The 20,931-nt window shown below is 34.9% G+C and overlaps 2 protein-coding genes across 2 annotated transcripts in view; both read left to right on the forward strand.

The window, feature by feature from the left end:
* LOC120633784 overlaps positions 1-10,257 on the forward strand; it is a 32,434-nt gene extending 22,177 nt beyond the window's left edge. The window contains exons 5-9 of the mRNA XM_039904132.1: positions 441-579; positions 5,625-5,788; positions 6,883-6,984; positions 7,524-7,708; positions 8,978-10,257. Of these exons, the coding sequence (XP_039760066.1) occupies positions 441-579; positions 5,625-5,788; positions 6,883-6,984; positions 7,524-7,708; positions 8,978-9,124 (737 nt within the window). The 3' untranslated portion in view covers positions 9,125-10,257. The remainder of the gene's footprint in view (positions 1-440; positions 580-5,624; positions 5,789-6,882; positions 6,985-7,523; positions 7,709-8,977) is intronic.
* Positions 10,258-11,921: 1,664 nt separating this feature from the next.
* Positions 11,922-18,103, forward strand: LOC120633991 (venom serine protease Bi-VSP-like). Its single transcript, XM_039904428.1, has 5 exons — positions 11,922-11,935; positions 13,471-13,634; positions 14,729-14,830; positions 15,370-15,554; positions 16,824-18,103. Exons 1-5 carry the CDS (start codon positions 11,922-11,924, stop codon positions 16,968-16,970), a joined length of 612 nt encoding a protein of 203 aa, XP_039760362.1. The 3' UTR covers positions 16,971-18,103.
* Positions 18,104-20,931: the final 2,828 nt, after the last annotated feature.

Consider the following 20,931-nt stretch of genomic DNA (forward strand, 5'->3'; position numbering starts at 1 on the left):
CGTCATTTTATTAGACCCTTTCTTTTAACTTATACCGACCACAGATTACGCATATTTTTGACCAGTTTGAAAGAAGATACGCTTTTATCTTTAAACAAAACTTTATAATTAACTGAGATCGCGCTAAGAACAGGTGCTCAGGTTCAGTGTTTTAGCACAGATTACCCGAAACTTCAATACATGGTCTTAGCTCGATGTCAATATAGTTTTTTAATTAGTGGTATAAGTTTTAACAGGTTAGCCCACTACCATCATAGACTGCATCATCATCTAGGCGAGATTGCATTTAAGGGCTAACTTGTAATAGAATAAATAAAAATACATACTCCTGTTTGTATTATAGAAGTGCAACGGAATAGAGTGATAAACGCTCGATTAGAGTGAGTTCGCTTACCCAGGTCGGGGTGAAATGATGATTAATAATTTTCCCTGTACCCCAGGTGACTTCCCCTGGATGGCTCTACTGGGCTACAAGGGCAAGCGAAGCCCCACGACCAGCTGGCTCTGCGGCGGCTCCCTCATCAGCCGACACCACGTACTCACCGCCGCGCATTGCATCCACAACCACGAAGACGATCTGTAAGTTCACTTTGTTATAATGTTTACTGCTCTGCAAGTCAAGGGTTACCCTTGACTGCAATCTACAAAAACTATATCCAAGGGATATAATTAACGTGTCCACCTGCTAAAGCACGGGAACATTGAATAGGGGAAGTTTACAACCGATTATTATTACATATATGTATTTGGATGTTATTTCCACTTTGCAGCCAGTGCTCTGAGAGTTGATAAAGCTGCCGGAGAAGTTGAATTTTTATCCTTTCCCCAGGGAGATAAATGTCTCTTGCCCATTCAAGCCGTGCCATAATTTGCACGGCTAGGGATAACAATCTTATCCCCTGACAAGGGATGATAAATAAATAAATATACTACGACAATACACACATCGCTATCTAGCCCCAAAGTAGCGAAGCTTGTGTACCCATAACACAAGATATTAACACTATGATGACTGATGAATATTTTTATTAATAAAAGACATAATATACATACTCGTATAAACACCCAGACACTGAAATACATTCATGTTAAAACAGTCAGGTAAAATCAGGAATCATCTAGCCCCAAAGTAAGCGTAGCTTGTGTTATGGGTACTAAGACAACTGCTGAATATTTTTATGAATAACATACATAAATACTTAAAATATACATATAAACACCCAGACACTGAAAAATATACATGCTCATCACACGGACATTTTCCAGTAGTGGGAATCGAACCCACGGCCTGGGGCTCAGAAAGCAGGATCGCTGCAAACTGCGCCAATCGGCCGCCATAATCACGTGTCCGCCAAAGCACGGCGACAGGGAATCGAGAATTTTTGCCCCGTTTATAATTCATCATCACTATCATCAACTTATTACCGGCCCACTAAAGGCCAGTGGTCTCCTCCCACAATGAGAAGAGGTTAAGGCCGTAGTCCACCACGCTGATCCAGTGCGGATCGATGGACTCGACACACTTTTGAGAACATTATGTAGAACTCGTAGGCATGCAGGTTTCCTCACGATGTATTCCTTCACCGTTGAAGCAAGTGATATTTTAATTGCTTAAAACGCACATAACCTAGAAAAGTTACAGGTACACGTTTACTGAGTACCCTTCGTCTACGAGTCCGTCTCGCACTTGGCTGGTATTTTAGGAACTCTAAATGAGTTGCTAAAATACCAGCCACCACCACCATAAAAATAAATCGTAAGAAAATGCTTACCTATACAATTTAAAATCAAATGTAACATAAATTATGTCCTATCACCATTCGGTGAACAATAACTAGCTCTGCACCTCGGCTTAACCCGCATTTTTTATGAATTCTGAAGTAGGAAGGTACATGACGTTGTATTTCTAAAGAAAACACCGCAAATGATATTTTAATTGAGACATTATATTGCAATCACGTTATTAATATGTATGTATGATTAATACAGGCACCACTCGTCTATGTCTTTAGGAACAAGCAATTGTGTTAGACATTAATTAATTAATGCGCTTTTAATAATTACGCTTTTATAATATGATTCCTAAGGTGATTTTGGACCTGCCAATGCACAAGTTTAAAGAATTTGTTAAAACACATTTATTACAGCGAGGTTACTATACAATTGATGAATTTTTTAATGACAAGGTTGCTTGGAAGCATCCGGCTCCGCTTTCAGCTCTCACAAGATAGAAAAATGAATGTTAAAATGCAAAATGTAAATTGTTGATGTTGGAAAAGAGCAACTGCTGAGTTTCTTGCCGGCTTCTTCTCGGTAGAATCTGCCTTCCGAACCGGTGGTAGAATTACTACAAACAGACAGACTTGACGTTTCAAAAGTGCTTATATTAGGCCTACTTGAAATAAATGAATTTTGAATTTTGAATTTTTAATTTTTAATGCTATAAATCATGAGCTGTGTTCCTATTACATATGGGGAACTTTCTGTAGTTTACGCCGATGACGAAATCGAGGTCGTAACATCGTACTTGTCTAAGCTACAGTGGCGTTAACTAGGTTTCTTACCAGGGTATGCATACAGTAAGAAAAAATTGCATAAAATGGCAAAAATTCTCATCCTATACGAGCAGCGAGCTATATATATAAATTTTAGGGTAAATAAATCATAATAAATAAATATACTACGACAATACACACATTGAAACCTTGCCCCAAAGTAAGCGTAGCTTGTGTTAATTTTAATGAATAATATACATAAATAAATAGCAATATACATATAAACACCCAGACACTGAAAAACATTCATGCTCATCACACAAACTTTTTCCAGTATCGGCTGTCAGAGGGTATGCAGTGCTTTTGTACATGTATGAAGTGCAAGCCACTGCTAGGCTATGCATATGTGATTTGAACGTATGAAATCTAGACGTGTGGTCAAGGCAGATAGATAGCGTTATAAATAGTAGTAGATTTGCTCGCTCGCAATCGTAAGTGGTTTCGAGTATTAAGCTGTGCATCGTCAAAGCAATATGGTCATACTGTCACTCGTTTTAGAGTCACAATTTCTGTAATACCTTCTGTTTTTTGATTTAATATTTTTACAGGCTGATTCCTTTTGAAATATACTTATGCATGCTTCAACATTATGTCGTAATTCGGTTACACGTTGTATATATGCAAATTATTGTTATTCGACTGTTTAAATTATATCTTCAAATACCTAGCAAATATATTTGCAGCGGCAAAAAACAAGACTTTGTTTTGAGTCCGTACGTTTTCATAAATATGAGTGCTGATGTAGTCTTAGATGGTAGCGGGTAATTATGTTAAACCAATTTCTACCCTACCGGAACGCTAAATCGTTTGGCAGCGCGTCTATGTCGGTGGGGTCTGGGCCGAAACGTTACATGCCGAAAAAATAAGATTTTATAGATTCCCAAACTGCATCTGGCTTGGGATCGAACCCGAGTAGGTACCACTTATAATAACTGGAGTCGCCACTGCGCCAGAGGTCGACGGTAATATTTCTTGAAATAAATGCATTACTATCATAGTATCAAAACAAGCTATAAAAATGCCACAATGGGTTATTTATAACAAGTTTAGCCTTCGCAAAATTGCTAACTGCATGCCACAATTTTGTAGAATTAACTCTAATAGTTCACTGACAGTTAATGACGACTATGATACATCACAATAATGACAGTGACTTCGAAACGGATGTTATACACGAACTGCATTACCTATTCCACACACTCGTTAATCCATCGAGCAAAAAGACTAAGTTGTTTTAGCTAGTACAGTTTAATTTACCTAAGTTGGTAAAGTAAACAACAGCTAGTACATCTAAATAATAGGAAAAATTTGGAAAATCCAAAAGTGCACGACTCATAATGCTCATTTAATTATCAAATATTGAAAAAAAAAAAAAAAAAGAAAAAAATAATAATTTTAAAACAGCTGTACTAGGAAAGTTATGCACAGGCGCCCCTGGTGGAATAAAATGTACATAATATCTATAGATATAGATATACCACCATCCATGTTAATTTTACATGGATAAATATAGATATACAGTCTTGCAGTTTTCGTTTTTTATTAGTTGCAATTAAACTACACTGAATTAATTTATCATTCGCATTCAGTGACCTACAATCGTCGATTAGAATTTTTTTTTTTTAATTTAACTCAAATAATGGATTTTTTCACAAGTTAGAGTGTTTTCGGGTTTCACACATGACGGACAGGAATTTTTTTTGACCTATTTTGGTGTTTTTTTCCAATTCTATTGCAGTAAATCAATTTGGAATTAATCTCCATTAAATTATCTCGACAATAGTATGCAATATATCTTGATTCCGTGAACTAACAAGGCTATAATAATAAAAATAGCCGCCGAAATGAGGCGAAAAAAACTGCCTTGCGAAGTACCACTAGTAAATACATGTTTTATAATATATATATGGACTAGCGGACCCGCGCGACTTTCTTCCGCGAATGAGTAAACTTCAAAAAGTAGTCGTATGTTGTCGCGGACTGTTTTATAGAACTTTACAGAAACAAGAATTCCGACAATTCCGATATGCTTACTACATAGTTCCGTCGTTTGGCGTAACGTTTACCGTTCACGCATCGCACGCATCAGAATCTCTCAAAAATGATATTTTTCGCAGTTTTTGCAACATTTCTCCGGAAAAGCTCAGCTATTCCAGACTATATTTTAGGTATCTCTGCCAAATTTTAGCCAAATCTGTTCATTCGTTGTGGCGTTAAAGCGTAACAAACATCCATCCATCTATCCATCCATACATCCATCTTTCCATCCATACATCCATGTTTCCATCCATACATGTATTCTCACAAACTTTCGCATTTATAATATTAGTAGGGTGGTACGCATGCATTCGATCGTTGTCCCATATGCCTTACGACAGACTTGCTGTTATCTGTGAAGAATTATGTCCTTGATCTCCGACAATATTCATCAGATCTTCATTAAAATTAGACAATACATTCTTGGTAGTACACATGTCAAATAACAAAAAGAATTATTAAAATGGGTGCAAATTTAACGGAGATATGAAGTAAAATGTTCATCCCATTTCCCGGAGGAAACTTATTGCTTATCGGGATAAAAAGTGATCTATATGTTGACCCGGGATATCAGCTACCACTATACAAAATTTTATTTAAATCCGTTCAGTAGTTTTAACGTGATTCCACTGTGGACAGATAGACAAAAATTAAATAAGAATCTGTTTTGGACTCAGCATAAAGCATCCCACGGTCAAAATTTTCAAAATATATTAAATGTACAGAAATTTCCAGTTACAGTTTTATTATACGTATACCTAAAATAAAGTATCTAGTCGTTCATTCATTTGATCATTCATTTATTCATTCATTCATTAAACATTTTTGCTTACTTATGACAAAAGTTAATGAGTTAACTAAACAAACAAATAACGGAAAACTTTATTTCTCAGATAAGTAGTCCTACAATTAAATGTTTTCATCCACTCAGTCATTCATTCATTATTCAAAATCCGTACTCGTGATCACGAGTCTCAAGGCAACTCACCTAAAAATTCAAATAAAGAAACAAAAAATAATGTTATTTCCCAGATACGTAGTGCGCGTCGGCGAGTTGGATTTAGCGAGCGAAACCGAAGGTGCAACCCCCGTTGATGTCCTCATCAAGACCAAAATCAAGCACGAGGACTACAACGCCAAAGCGTTCACCAACGACATCGCACTTCTCGTACTGCAAAACGACGTACAATTCACTGGTGAGTTTCTGAACATGGCAAGTGCAAGATTTTCTACCTACATACGCTTACTTAAATAAATAAATATACTACGACAATATAAACATCGCCATCTAGTCCCAAAGTAAGCGTAGCTTGTTTTATGAGTACTAAGATAGATGATGAATAATTTTATGAATACTTATAACATATAGATAAACACTCAGGCACTGAAAAACATTCATTGTACAGTGGGAATCGAACCCACGGCCTGGGACTCAGGAAGCAGGGTCGCTGCCCACTGCGCCAATCGTCTTCGTATCTTGGTTTTTTTTTCTGTGTGTTACCCTCTGACCAATTGTATATCCGTATACAAAATAAAAAATCAATCTTTGCTCTTTTGCTGCGTGAAATACAAAAACAGAGTGATTTAAGTTAGGTAGTGTCGCGAAATTAATTGTTAATTCCTTGTTATATCCTTTTTATAACCTCATGATAATATTGTTTATTATTTTTACTCTATTTATTATCTCATGATAATAATTATTGTTTATTATTTCTCTAAGCACACGTAAGTGCAACGACCTGACGCCTTGTTTTATCTAGTACACATTTTCCGGTACTTCCTTTTATGTATATTGAACATTGATCAGTAGATTAACTAAGTCAATGTTAACTTCCGGTCGGCGTCTATTGTGACTTTCTTTTAACTTGCACAGCACACATAACATGTAGTTTACATGGGTGAATTTATTTACTTCATTAAGTTAGTCAGAATTTTATCCTCAATTGTTATATAGTTTTTTTGCCTAAAACAGAATAGGTAATTATAAGGAAGTGTAATAAAAAAGGGGGGTATAACACAAAATAAGAGTTTTAATAAAAGCAAAAGAGGTCTTAACTATATTATTAAAATTAACCTTTCAAATTAAAAGGCTATCGGGTTTACGAAATATTATTTACGAATTTAATATATTTATTTACGAAAACCAGCTTATAAATTTTTGTGAGCGAAAAATGCTACAACTAGCGTTTCCCAGTAACCACGCAACTCCAAGTCCATTCTTCTCTTTCAAATGAAGCTATAGGGTCTGTGATTACTTGAGGTTGTTTGATTAGTTCTTTATTTTTTTTAGATCTCATAAAGCCTATCTGCATTCCCACGGACAACAAGTTGCGATCCACAAGCTTCGAGGACTACAATCCCTTTATTGCCGGATGGGGAGACCTGGAATTCCGTAAGTAGCTTCTTCCACATTACTAGATATGCCAATAAGTGGTAAATGAAAACTACACGAATGATTTTCTTAAAATATAATATGGATTTTTAATAATTTTTATTTTATTTTCCCAATGCTATTAATTGTACAACAATCAGGGTAAGTAAAGGTTAATTCCATGCGACTTCTAACGCTGTAATAGCCATATTTATCTTCTATCGGTTCCTTACAACTTCGTCCGAGTATATTTTCATTAGTTTCCCTTACAAACCTAAATCTGCTATTTTACGCCCACCCGCCTTTGCTATTTGATTTCACTAGGCGTTCTTTCTGACATTTTTTTCTTGTTACTTGACTCCTAAGCGTCTTAGCATGATGTCAATTTAAATTATCTGCACCAGAGATTAATGAGTTTAAATAAACAAAAAGAAACTCTAGTGCTACTAGTATATAGTATATACTCATAGGTAGACGAACGGTATTTGTTGAAAATAAGTAGGTACACTTACAGTGTGACAGTGAAGTAAGTCGATAATATGAAACGTTTTATTATCCAGGTGGACCGAAAGCGACACGCCTGCAAGTGCTGCAGCTGCCAGTAGTATCCAACGACTTCTGCAAACAAGCGTATACTGCGTACAAGGCGCAGGTCATAGATAACAGAGTGCTGTGCGCTGGCTTCAAGAAGGGAGGCAAGGACTCCTGCCAGGGTGACAGCGGAGGGCCCTTGATGCAGCCTATCGTAAGTACTCTCTCTATCTCTATTCATCTCTTTATTCCTGCAAAAAATAGAGCTTCTGGAAAGCCTTTTATGATTAGATGTGATTTTTGCTAGCCCCGCGAAGAGTTGCTTTGTTTCAAGTCGATGGTTACCTCCTACTTTACTTAGAGTAGGTACCTTACGTACCTTAGTTACTTAGCAATTATTAATTACTAGTTTCTGCCAGCGACTTCGTCTGCGTGGTCTTCAGACTTGTTCCTAAAGCTTCATTCGTTAGCAATTTTTAATCCTACCACGGGAACTATTTGATAGATCGGTTTAGAAAGTACACGTTCTTTTCCATAGGTGTCATGGATACTAAATTTCAAAGCTGTCTGCGAGCGGCTTAGCTGGTAAACCATATTAAATTTTCCCACGGGAAATACTTAAGGAATCGAGATAAAAGGTAGCCTATGTTCTTGTCCATGTCAAAGGCTACATGCATGCCAAAATTTTATTAAATTCCGTTCAGCCGCTTTTGCGTGATTGAGTAACAATTAGTAGGATAGGAATATTGGCTCCCACCAGACCAGAGATTTTTATACAATTTGAGTCTTGAGAAGTTGAGGCCTACAATCGTGGCTTAGAGCCTTGCGAAAGAGATGGAACATTGAAGATAAAGAGTAAAATATTTTATTTGGGAATTTTGAACAACACAGTACAAAGCAAAAATGGAAACCATTGAAACTTAGAAAACAATTGTAAATACAATGTAAGAATAACCAGTTGAATTAAACTAACTAATAATAATTCATATTAGGTAACAGTAAGAATTTTCAGTGGGTAGGAGCTCGACTTCACTTTCGGGGCAACGTGTTCGAATCCCGGCACGCACATCAATTTTTTTAAGTTATATGCGTTTTAAGTAATTAAAATATGACTTGCTTCAACGGTGAAGGAAAACATCGTGAGGAAACCTGCCTAAGAGTTCTCCATAAAGTTCTCAAAGGTGTGTGGAGTCCACCAATCCGCACTGGGCAAGCATGGTGGACTACGACCTTTACCCCTTTTCATTGTGGAAGGAAACCCGTGCCCTATAGTGGGCCGGTAAATGGGTTGACCAGTGGCGTTCACTGGGTTTCTTACTAGGGTATGCATACAGCAGAAAAATTGCTTAAAATGGCCAAAATCCTCCTCCTATACCACCTATATATCAATTTTAGGGTATGCACTGCTTTTGTGCATATATGAAGTGCACGCCACTGGGGTTGACATGATGATGATGATAAAGAGATTTAATTTTTTTTACAGTATAACTTCGAAACCACGAAAACCTATTTCTACCAAATCGGCGTTGTGTCGTTCGGCAAGAAGTGTGCAGAGCCCGGCTTCCCAGGGGTCTACTCGAGGGTCACTAGCTTCGTGCCCTGGCTGCAGAAGAACGTGCTCGGAGTTTAGACAGGACAAACAGGCACAAAAAATACTAGAACTCCAATAAAATTATACTTAAGGTGGCATTTCGCTAGCCCGAAAGGATAAGGCAAGTCAACGCAACGCTTTGGACAGGAGAGCATATATAACATCCTTTTATACTCACCCTAAAAATATATGCAATAGGCACTGTTATCCTCTCAGGAGGAAAGGATTCAAAACTTTGCGACGTGCCTTAAATACGGGTAGCTGGGCGCACATCCCTTGCAATACTGTGTTATTAATAATATAGGTTTCTTGACCTACAGAATTGGGCATCTTACGTTATTTAGATTAAATTTGTCTTCAAGATGAGTGCGGCTGCTAATAGTTATTACTTCTTATGGACTGCTGGCTTTATACGGTTACTCGTATCTAAGCTCAAACGTGAAGGGAATATTTATTGTGTTTTATAAGTAAACTATATTTTTAAACGAGTGTACCCCCTGGATGGCGATAACTGATTATAATGTCTAAATACTTTGTGGGTAAACCTTGTTTTTATTTATATAAATAAATCAATAAAAATAAATATACTCCCTAACAGGTTAGCCCGCTAACATATTAGACTGCATCATCACTCACCCAAGGTGAGATTGCAGACTAACGATGTGAGGCATTACGTAACGCTAATATGTTATTTAATGTTCGATTTTTACATAGGAAACCCCTTTGTCGGCTCCGCGGAGGTGCTGCGTCACGCGAATATAATGTGCCGAAACGAAGGCCTTTTTTGCCTTTTTTACTTTTATTTTGTCGGTCAAGTTTTTTTTTAAGAAAATTGTAACAAGCAAACGAAAAACACAGCCATAGAACCCCTTACCCGGAATACTTTAACGCCTAATAGTATTAAATTACGCCTTCCTTTAAGTACCATAGTTTGTTATTTGTCATTCGGCTTAGTCAAATGCCACCTTAACTAGTGATATTGAAAACTCATTAGCTGTAAGATTAGATAATTATGAGGATGACAATAATTTTATAAGAATGACGTAGGTGCTTAGTTATAGACAACCTACAATAATAGAATAGTTTTAGTATGACGATCAGGGGGTAACTGCCATCGTAAACAGCAGTATTGTTTTAATATTGTTGACGTTTTTGTTTCCGAATATTTATATATACTACTAGCTGTTGCCCGCGACTTCGTCTGCGTTTGATTTTGTTTTTAAAGTATTCAGTATCGCTAAGCCTTAAATGAGTATAGTAGTATATATATCTATATATATATATATATAACATGTGACTGTCAATTAATTATAGACAAATAATTTGCAATAAAATAAAATTGCGACTATAATTAAAGATCTAAGCTATCCTATCTCTTAAGTTGGACCAGACTGCTCACGGTGTGCCAATTTTATTTAAAATCGGTTAAGTAGTTTAGGAGTCCATCGCGGACAAACATCGTGACAGGAGATTTATATATATTAAGATATATTTTAGGTTATTCAAGATGTTTAATAGATAACTGACATTTTAAAATAATACTGATTTAAATAAGCGATTAGCGATGTTCCCACCATTGGAACGTCATGGACCACCATGGAATCATTAATATCAGCATTTTTTTATAGCATAGTTACCTATATCACATATTCCTTAAAGAAGGAGGTCTTTCCAATTCTTGTTCGCAATAGTAACACTCCTATTGTAGTTATCCCCCCAATGTTTGACAGTTCAAAAGGCATTTTTAGAGCCACTCCTATGATATGTGCACACTAAACTTACTTTGCTAGACGAGCAACCGGGTTTTTGATTATCAAACGCCCAACTTCCATATTTATTTTCTATTTTATTTGTATCAGTTTTGATTTATGATTGCAGTGCATTTATTTATCTCAATGTACTTAGTTTTTCAGTATTTCAAAATACCTTATTTTCAATTAAAAAGGTTAAAGATACCCAAAAAATACGTTTTATATTTTAACGCCATCTAGCGCATATTTTTAGCATTAGGTACTAACGGAATAGTTCTTATATACCTACCGTTGCATAGTTTGATTTTAAGTTAAACATAGATTAATAGTAATGTTAAATGTAGTCTTATTTGTTATTATTTTTAAAAAAATTCATGCTCCCGTAAAACTTGCTGAAATAGACTTCGACTTACTTTATAATTGAACTCGACGATATATTTTGTGTTGCTTGTGTTAAGTTGGTGTGTACGAATCTTAAAACTATGGTGTGTTATCCGTAAAATCATGAGTTTATTTAAAAAAAAAATTGTATCTATGGTCAATCCTATGCATGACAGTACGTAAACGATTGCTTGTATTTACAAACGAAGTAAATATTACTAAAGTCTATGGTGTAAGTATTAAATGAAATTCATTTGAAATAAGAAATTTTTACTACTGAAATATTTTTACTGTTATTTTATATTTTTTTATAATTATTGTTTTTTAAAATTATATTTTGACGATGGATTTGTTTTGCAATCTCTTATTACTAAGTAGATAGTCTATTTTCAGTCTTCTATAAAATTACAGTCCACACCCGTTTACTACTAAACGTTGTAAAGTGGTTTTAGGGTTGCACAGATTACAATGTTTTGTCTTCTTCTTTCGAATGTCAAATAACTGTAAGCAGATAGAGAGAAAACATTGTATAACTAATTACCTCAATAATTACACAACTTTTATTAGTAAGGCTCTAAATATATATATAGAATCCTCTTTCAATCCAGTCATTTTAAATTTTTCGTCTAATAAGTTGTCTTTCCAAATGTACCTATCTATGTTTCAAAAATATCTAGTTACATGTTTTACTTTCTTTCGCATAAATGTTTATCATAAGGTAATACAAATTGATGTCATGTTAATAATATAAAAAAAAATATATTTATGGGACATAATGCATACAACAAAACACTGGATGTTAAAATCATTTGTAAAGTAACTGCAGGAGAAGTAATAAAAATAAATACCATATTGTATTTAAGAGTTCGCCTGATATGATAGCAAAAATAATTGTAATTATAAAGGAATAAGTAGAATTTTAATTTCACAAATGTCAAAGATGAATGGCTTTGCAATAAAAGGAATGTTATGTGCAGGTGCATGCATGCGAATAAGCACTGCCTACCTGTGAGATATTTTAGAACCTTTTGTACTTAACAGTGCAGGAAACTATTGTGTATTGTATGCTAATTTTCATTTTTTTAACTATTCTGTAGTCAATGGTATACTCTAGAAAATGATCTATTTAGACTTTCTTTATAAAAAAATAAAATGGGTATGTACACAGAATTAAGACCATACAGAATCCGTGTACCGTGTACATGACTAATATTGAAGCATAATAAACCACTCCACTTTATTAGTGTTTCTCGAACAGGTGGATATTCACTTCATTCATTTAGCAGTTGATAGTAATTATTTTAGTTCTAATGTTCTAAACGTTTACCATAAAAAGAGGAAAAAGGGGAAAAATCTGTGAAGTAGCGTACATTCCACGGATGTGAAGTGTGACGTGATCGGGACGCCTTCTTTGTTTTTGGGCACAATGCACTTGCATGCAATAATGGCTGAATGAGGATTCCGTATGTTCTTATTTCTGTGGGTATGTATGTATTATTAATTAAATTAAACGACAAGCCACAAATTTTAACTATTGTAATTTTATGTTTATTATTTAATTTATAAACCAGTGATTTCATATTTTCATAATAAAATAATTATTACCTATTATTTTTTTTCGAAAATTTTCTCATGTTTTATTTTCTCCTTTTATATGTAAGTTTTTTCAGTTCATCAAGTTCCCCTGCACGAACCCAAAACTTTTCAGGGTTATACGTTTTTAATTTATGTAATTAGAATACCACTTTCTTTGAGATGTTTCTCAATATGTTCAAAGTTTCTATAAAACGTAGGCTTACAGAAAAATCCTATTATTATGTTAAGCATTACTGAAACGAGAAATAAGCTTAGGTGTGAATTGTTCTCACTCCATAGCTTAATATAAATTTACTGTGAGATGGTTATAACAAAAAAAATACCCGGCTTAGTTTGTTGGCGCTTCTTAGAGCAGGGCGCGTTTGGAACCCTCGTAGCTTTAAGTTTAAGTTGGCGAACGTAGCTATCACCATCCCCTCACGATTATGTAAACATATATGTGTTAACGCTTCTTAAAGTGCCTGTGATAGTTATGTACGGGAGCTATGGTGATACGCTCGACCGTAACAATAAAACAGATAAGTAGTCCTACAATTAAATGTTTTCATCCACTCAGTCATTCATTCATTATTCAAAATCCGTACTCGTGATCACGAGTCTCAAGGCAACTCACCTAAAAATTCAAATAAAGAAACAAAAAATAATGTTATTTCCCAGATACGTAGTGCGCGTCGGCGAGTTGGATTTAGCGAGCGAAACCGAAGGTGCAACCCCCGTTGATGTCCTCATCAAGACCAAAATCAAGCACGAGGACTACAACGCCAAAGCGTTCACCAACGACATCGCACTTCTCGTACTGCAAAACGACGTACAATTCACTGGTGAGTTTCTGAACATGGCAAGTGCAAGATTTTCTACCTACATACGCTTACTTAAATAAATAAATATACTACGACAATATAAACATCGCCATCTAGTCCCAAAGTAAGCGTAGCTTGTTTTATGAGTACTAAGATAGATGATGAATAATTTTATGAATACTTATAACATATAGATAAACACTCAGGCACTGAAAAACATTCATTGTACAGTGGGAATCGAACCCACGGCCTGGGACTCAGGAAGCAGGGTCGCTGCCCACTGCGCCAATCGTCTTCGTATCTTGGTTTTTTTTTCTGTGTGTTACCCTCTGACCAATTGTATATCCGTATACAAAATAAAAAATCAATCTTTGCTCTTTTGCTGCGTGAAATACAAAAACAGAGTGATTTAAGTTAGGTAGTGTCGCGAAATTAATTGTTAATTCCTTGTTATATCCTTTTTATAACCTCATGATAATATTGTTTATTATTTTTACTCTATTTATTATCTCATGATAATAATTATTGTTTATTATTTCTCTAAGCACACGTAAGTGCAACGACCTGACGCCTTGTTTTATCTAGTACACATTTTCCGGTACTTCCTTTTATGTATATTGAACATTGATCAGTAGATTAACTAAGTCAATGTTAACTTCCGGTCGGCGTCTATTGTGACTTTCTTTTAACTTGCACAGCACACATAACATGTAGTTTACATGGGTGAATTTATTTACTTCATTAAGTTAGTCAGAATTTTATCCTCAATTGTTATATAGTTTTTTTGCCTAAAACAGAATAGGTAATTATAAGGAAGTGTAATAAAAAAGGGGGGTATAACACAAAATAAGAGTTTTAATAAAAGCAAAAGAGGTCTTAACTATATTATTAAAATTAACCTTTCAAATTAAAAGGCTATCGGGTTTACGAAATATTATTTACGAATTTAATATATTTATTTACGAAAACCAGCTTATAAATTTTTGTGAGCGAAAAATGCTACAACTAGCGTTTCCCAGTAACCACGCAACTCCAAGTCCATTCTTCTCTTTCAAATGAAGCTATAGGGTCTGTGATTACTTGAGGTTGTTTGATTAGTTCTTTATTTTTTTTAGATCTCATAAAGCCTATCTGCATTCCCACGGACAACAAGTTGCGATCCACAAGCTTCGAGGACTACAATCCCTTTATTGCCGGATGGGGAGACCTGGAATTCCGTAAGTAGCTTCTTCCACATTACTAGATATGCCAATAAGTGGTAAATGAAAACTACACGAATGATTTTCTTAAAATATAATATGGATTTTTAATAATTTTTATTTTATTTTCCCAATGCTATTAATTGTACAACAATCAGGGTAAGTAAAGGTTAATTCCATGCGACTTCTAACGCTGTAATAGCCATATTTATCTTCTATCGGTTCCTTACAACTTCGTCCGAGTATATTTTCATTAGTTTCCCTTACAAACCTAAATCTGCTATTTTACGCCCACCCGCCTTTGCTATTTGATTTCACTAGGCGTTCTTTCTGACATTTTTTTCTTGTTACTTGACTCCTAAGCGTCTTAGCATGATGTCAATTTAAATTATCTGCACCAGAGATTAATGAGTTTAAATAAACAAAAAGAAACTCTAGTGCTACTAGTATATAGTATATACTCATAGGTAGACGAACGGTATTTGTTGAAAATAAGTAGGTACACTTACAGTGTGACAGTGAAGTAAGTCGATAATATGAAACGTTTTATTATCCAGGTGGACCGAAAGCGACACGCCTGCAAGTGCTGCAGCTGCCAGTAGTATCCAACGACTTCTGCAAACAAGCGTATACTGCGTACAAGGCGCAGGTCATAGATAACAGAGTGCTGTGCGCTGGCTTCAAGAAGGGAGGCAAGGACTCCTGCCAGGGTGACAGCGGAGGGCCCTTGATGCAGCCTATCGTAAGTACTCTCTCTATCTCTATTCATCTCTTTATTCCTGCAAAAAATAGAGCTTCTGGAAAGCCTTTTATGATTAGATGTGATTTTTGCTAGCCCCGCGAAGAGTTGCTTTGTTTCAAGTCGATGGTTACCTCCTACTTTACTTAGAGTAGGTACCTTACGTACCTTAGTTACTTAGCAATTATTAATTACTAGTTTCTGCCAGCGACTTCGTCTGCGTGGTCTTCAGACTTGTTCCTAAAGCTTCATTCGTTAGCAATTTTTAATCCTACCACGGGAACTATTTGATAGATCGGTTTAGAAAGTACACGTTCTTTTCCATAGGTGTCATGGATACTAAATTTCAAAGCTGTCTGCGAGCGGCTTAGCTGGTAAACCATATTAAATTTTCCCACGGGAAATACTTAAGGAATCGAGATAAAAGGTAGCCTATGTTCTTGTCCATGTCAAAGGCTACATGCATGCCAAAATTTTATTAAATTCCGTTCAGCCGCTTTTGCGTGATTGAGTAACAATTAGTAGGATAGGAATATTGGCTCCCACCAGACCAGAGATTTTTATACAATTTGAGTCTTGAGAAGTTGAGGCCTACAATCGTGGCTTAGAGCCTTGCGAAAGAGATGGAACATTGAAGATAAAGAGTAAAATATTTTATTTGGGAATTTTGAACAACACAGTACAAAGCAAAAATGGAAACCATTGAAACTTAGAAAACAATTGTAAATACAATGTAAGAATAACCAGTTGAATTAAACTAACTAATAATAATTCATATTAGGTAACAGTAAGAATTTTCAGTGGGTAGGAGCTCGACTTCACTTTCGGGGCAACGTGTTCGAATCCCGGCACGCACATCAATTTTTTTAAGTTATATGCGTTTTAAGTAATTAAAATATGACTTGCTTCAACGGTGAAGGAAAACATCGTGAGGAAACCTGCCTAAGAGTTCTCCATAAAGTTCTCAAAGGTGTGTGGAGTCCACCAATCCGCACTGGGCAAGCATGGTGGACTACGACCTTTACCCCTTTTCATTGTGGAAGGAAACCCGTGCCCTATAGTGGGCCGGTAAATGGGTTGACCAGTGGCGTTCACTGGGTTTCTTACTAGGGTATGCATACAGCAGAAAAATTGCTTAAAATGGCCAAAATCCTCCTCCTATACCACCTATATATCAATTTTAGGGTATGCACTGCTTTTGTGCATATATGAAGTGCACGCCACTGGGGTTGACATGATGATGATGATAAAGAGATTTAATTTTTTTTACAGTATAACTTCGAAACCACGAAAACCTATTTCTACCAAATCGGCGTTGTGTCGTTCGGCAAGAAGTGTGCAGAGCCCGGCTTCCCAGGGGTCTACTCGAGGGTCACTAGCTTCGTGCCCTGGCTGCAGAAGAACGTGCTCGGAGTTTAGACAGGACAAACAGGCACAAAAAATACTAGAACTCCAATAAAATTATACTTAAGGTGGCATTTCGCTAGCCCGAAAGGATAAGGCAAGTCAACGCAACGCTTTGGACAGGAGAGCATATATAACATCCTTTTATACTCACCCTAAAAATATATGCAATAGGCACTGTTATCCTCTCAGGAGGAAAGGATTCAAAACTTTGCGACGTGCCTTAAATACGGGTAGCTGGGCGCACATCCCTTGCAATACTGTGTTATTAATAATATAGGTTTCTTGACCTACAGAATTGGGCATCTTACGTTATTTAGATTAAATTTGTCTTCAAGATGAGTGCGGCTGCTAATAGTTATTACTTCTTATGGACTGCTGGCTTTATACGGTTACTCGTATCTAAGCTCAAACGTGAAGGGAATATTTATTGTGTTTTATAAGTAAACTATATTTTTAAACGAGTGTACCCCCTGGATGGCGATAACTGATTATAATGTCTAAATACTTTGTGGGTAAACCTTGTTTTTATTTATATAAATAAATCAATAAAAATAAATATACTCCCTAACAGGTTAGCCCGCTAACATATTAGACTGCATCATCACTCACCCAAGGTGAGATTGCAGACTAACGATGTGAGGCATTACGTAACGCTAATATGTTATTTAATGTTCGATTTTTACATAGGAAACCCCTTTGTCGGCTCCGCGGAGGTGCTGCGTCACGCGAATATAATGTGCCGAAACGAAGGCCTTTTTTGCCTTTTTTACTTTTATTTTGTCGGTCAAGTTTTTTTTTAAGAAAATTGTAACAAGCAAACGAAAAACACAGCCATAGAACCCCTTACCCGGAATACTTTAACGCCTAATAGTATTAAATTACGCCTTCCTTTAAGTACCATAGTTTGTTATTTGTCATTCGGCTTAGTCAAATGCCACCTTAACTAGTGATATTGAAAACTCATTAGCTGTAAGATTAGATAATTATGAGGATGACAATAATTTTATAAGAATGACGTAGGTGCTTAGTTATAGACAACCTACAATAATAGAATAGTTTTAGTATGACGATCAGGGGGTAACTGCCATCGTAAACAGCAGTATTGTTTTAATATTGTTGACGTTTTTGTTTCCGAATATTTATATATACTACTAGCTGTTGCCCGCGACTTCGTCTGCGTTTGATTTTGTTTTTAAAGTATTCAGTATCGCTAAGCCTTAAATGAGTATAGTAGTATATATATCTATATATATATATATATAACATGTGACTGTCAATTAATTATAGACAAATAATTTGCAATAAAATAAAATTGCGACTATAATTAAAGATCTAAGCTATCCTATCTCTTAAGTTGGACCAGACTGCTCACGGTGTGCCAATTTTATTTAAAATCGGTTAAGTAGTTTAGGAGTCCATCGCGGACAAACATCGTGACAGGAGATTTATATATATTAAGATATATTTTAGGTTATTCAAGATGTTTAATAGATAACTGACATTTTAAAATAATACTGATTTAAATAAGCGATTAGCGATGTTCCCACCATTGGAACGTCATGGACCACCATGGAATCATTAATATCAGCATTTTTTTATAGCATAGTTACCTATATCACATATTCCTTAAAGAAGGAGGTCTTTCCAATTCTTGTTCGCAATAGTAACACTCCTATTGTAGTTATCCCCCCAATGTTTGACAGTTCAAAAGGCATTTTTAGAGCCACTCCTATGATATGTGCACACTAAACTTACTTTGCTAGACGAGCAACCGGGTTTTTGATTATCAAACGCCCAACTTCCATATTTATTTTCTATTTTATTTGTATCAGTTTTGATTTATGATTGCAGTGCATTTATTTATCTCAATGTACTTAGTTTTTCAGTATTTCAAAATACCTTATTTTCAATTAAAAAGGTTAAAGATACCCAAAAAATACGTTTTATATTTTAACGCCATCTAGCGCATATTTTTAGCATTAGGTACTAACGGAATAGTTCTTATATACCTACCGTTGCATAGTTTGATTTTAAGTTAAACATAGATTAATAGTAATGTTAAATGTAGTCTTATTTGTTATTATTTTTAAAAAAATTCATGCTCCCGTAAAACTTGCTGAAATAGACTTCGACTTACTTTATAATTGAACTCGACGATATATTTTGTGTTGCTTGTGTTAAGTTGGTGTGTACGAATCTTAAAACTATGGTGTGTTATCCGTAAAATCATGAGTTTATTTAAAAAAAAAATTGTATCTATGGTCAATCCTATGCATGACAGTACGTAAACGATTGCTTGTATTTACAAACGAAGTAAATATTACTAAAGTCTATGGTGTAAGTATTAAATGAAATTCATTTGAAATAAGAAATTTTTACTACTGAAATATTTTTACTGTTATTTTATATTTTTTTATAATTATTGTTTTTTAAAATTATATTTTGACGATGGATTTGTTTTGCAATCTCTTATTACTAAGTAGATAGTCTATTTTCAGTCTTCTATAAAATTACAGTCCACACCCGTTTACTACTAAACGTTGTAAAGTGGTTTTAGGGTTGCACAGATTACAATGTTTTGTCTTCTTCTTTCGAATGTCAAATAACTGTAAGCAGATAGAGAGAAAACATTGTATAACTAATTACCTCAATAATTACACAACTTTTATTAGTAAGGCTCTAAATATATATATAGAATCCTCTTTCAATCCAGTCATTTTAAATTTTTCGTCTAATAAGTTGTCTTTCCAAATGTACCTATCTATGTTTCAAAAATATCTAGTTACATGTTTTACTTTCTTTCGCATAAATGTTTATCATAAGGTAATACAAATTGATGTCATGTTAATAATATAAAAAAAAATATATTTATGGGACATAATGCATACAACAAAACACTGGATGTTAAAATCATTTGTAAAGTAACTGCAGGAGAAGTAATAAAAATAAATACCATATTGTATTTAAGAGTTCGCCTGATATGATAGCAAAAATAATTGTAATTATAAAGGAATAAGTAGAATTTTAATTTCACAAATGTCAAAGATGAATGGCTTTGCAATAAAAGGAATGTTATGTGCAGGTGCATGCATGCGAATAAGCACTGCCTACCTGTGAGATATTTTAGAACCTTTTGTACTTAACAGTGCAGGAAACTATTGTGTATTGTATGCTAATTTTCATTTTTTTAACTATTCTGTAGTCAATGGTATACTCTAGAAAATGATCTATTTAGACTTTCTTTATAAAAAAATAAAATGGGTATGTACACAGAATTAAGACCATACAGAATCCGTGTACCGTGTACATGACTAATATTGAAGCATAATAAACCACTCCACTTTATTAGTGTTTCTCGAACAGGTGGATATTCACTTCATTCATTTAGCAGTTGATAGTAATTATTTTAGTTCTAATGTTCTAAACGTTTACCATAAAAAGAGGAAAAAGGGGAAAAATCTGTGAAGTAGCGTACATTCCACGGATGTGAAGTGTGACGTGATCGGGACGCCTTCTTTGTTTTTGGGCACAATGCACTTGCATGCAATAATGGCTGAATGAGGATTCCGTATGTTCTTATTTCTGTGGGTATGTATGTATTATTAATTAAATTAAACGACAAGCCACAAATTTTAACTATTGTAATTTTATGTTTATTATTTAATTTATAAACCAGTGATTTCATATTTTCATAATAAAATAATTATTACCTATTATTTTTTTTCGAAAATTTTCTCATGTTTTATTTTCTCCTTTTATATGTAAGTTTTTTCAGTTCATCAAGTTCCCCTGCACGAACCCAAAACTTTTCAGGGTTATACGTTTTTAATTTATGTAATTAGAATACCACTTTCTTTGAGATGTTTCTCAATATGTTCAAAGTTTCTATAAAACGTAGGCTTACAGAAAAATCCTATTATTATGTTAAGCATTACTGAAACGAGAAATAAGCTTAGGTGTGAATTGTTCTCAC

The sequence above is a fragment of the Pararge aegeria genome, chromosome 22, assembly GCF_905163445.1.
Source record: "Pararge aegeria chromosome 22, ilParAegt1.1, whole genome shotgun sequence".
Classification (NCBI taxonomy): domain Eukaryota; kingdom Metazoa; phylum Arthropoda; class Insecta; order Lepidoptera; family Nymphalidae; genus Pararge; species Pararge aegeria.

Excerpts from the sequence above, each read along its gene's own strand:
- LOC120633991 (XM_039904428.1), top strand. Across the intron at positions 14,831-15,369 it reads ATGGGGAGACCTGGAATTCC|GTGGACCGAAAGCGACACGC; the intron begins GTAAGTAGCTTC and ends TTTATTATCCAG. Across the intron at positions 15,555-16,823 it reads GGCCCTTGATGCAGCCTATC|TATAACTTCGAAACCACGAA; the intron begins GTAAGTACTCTC and ends TTTTTTTTACAG.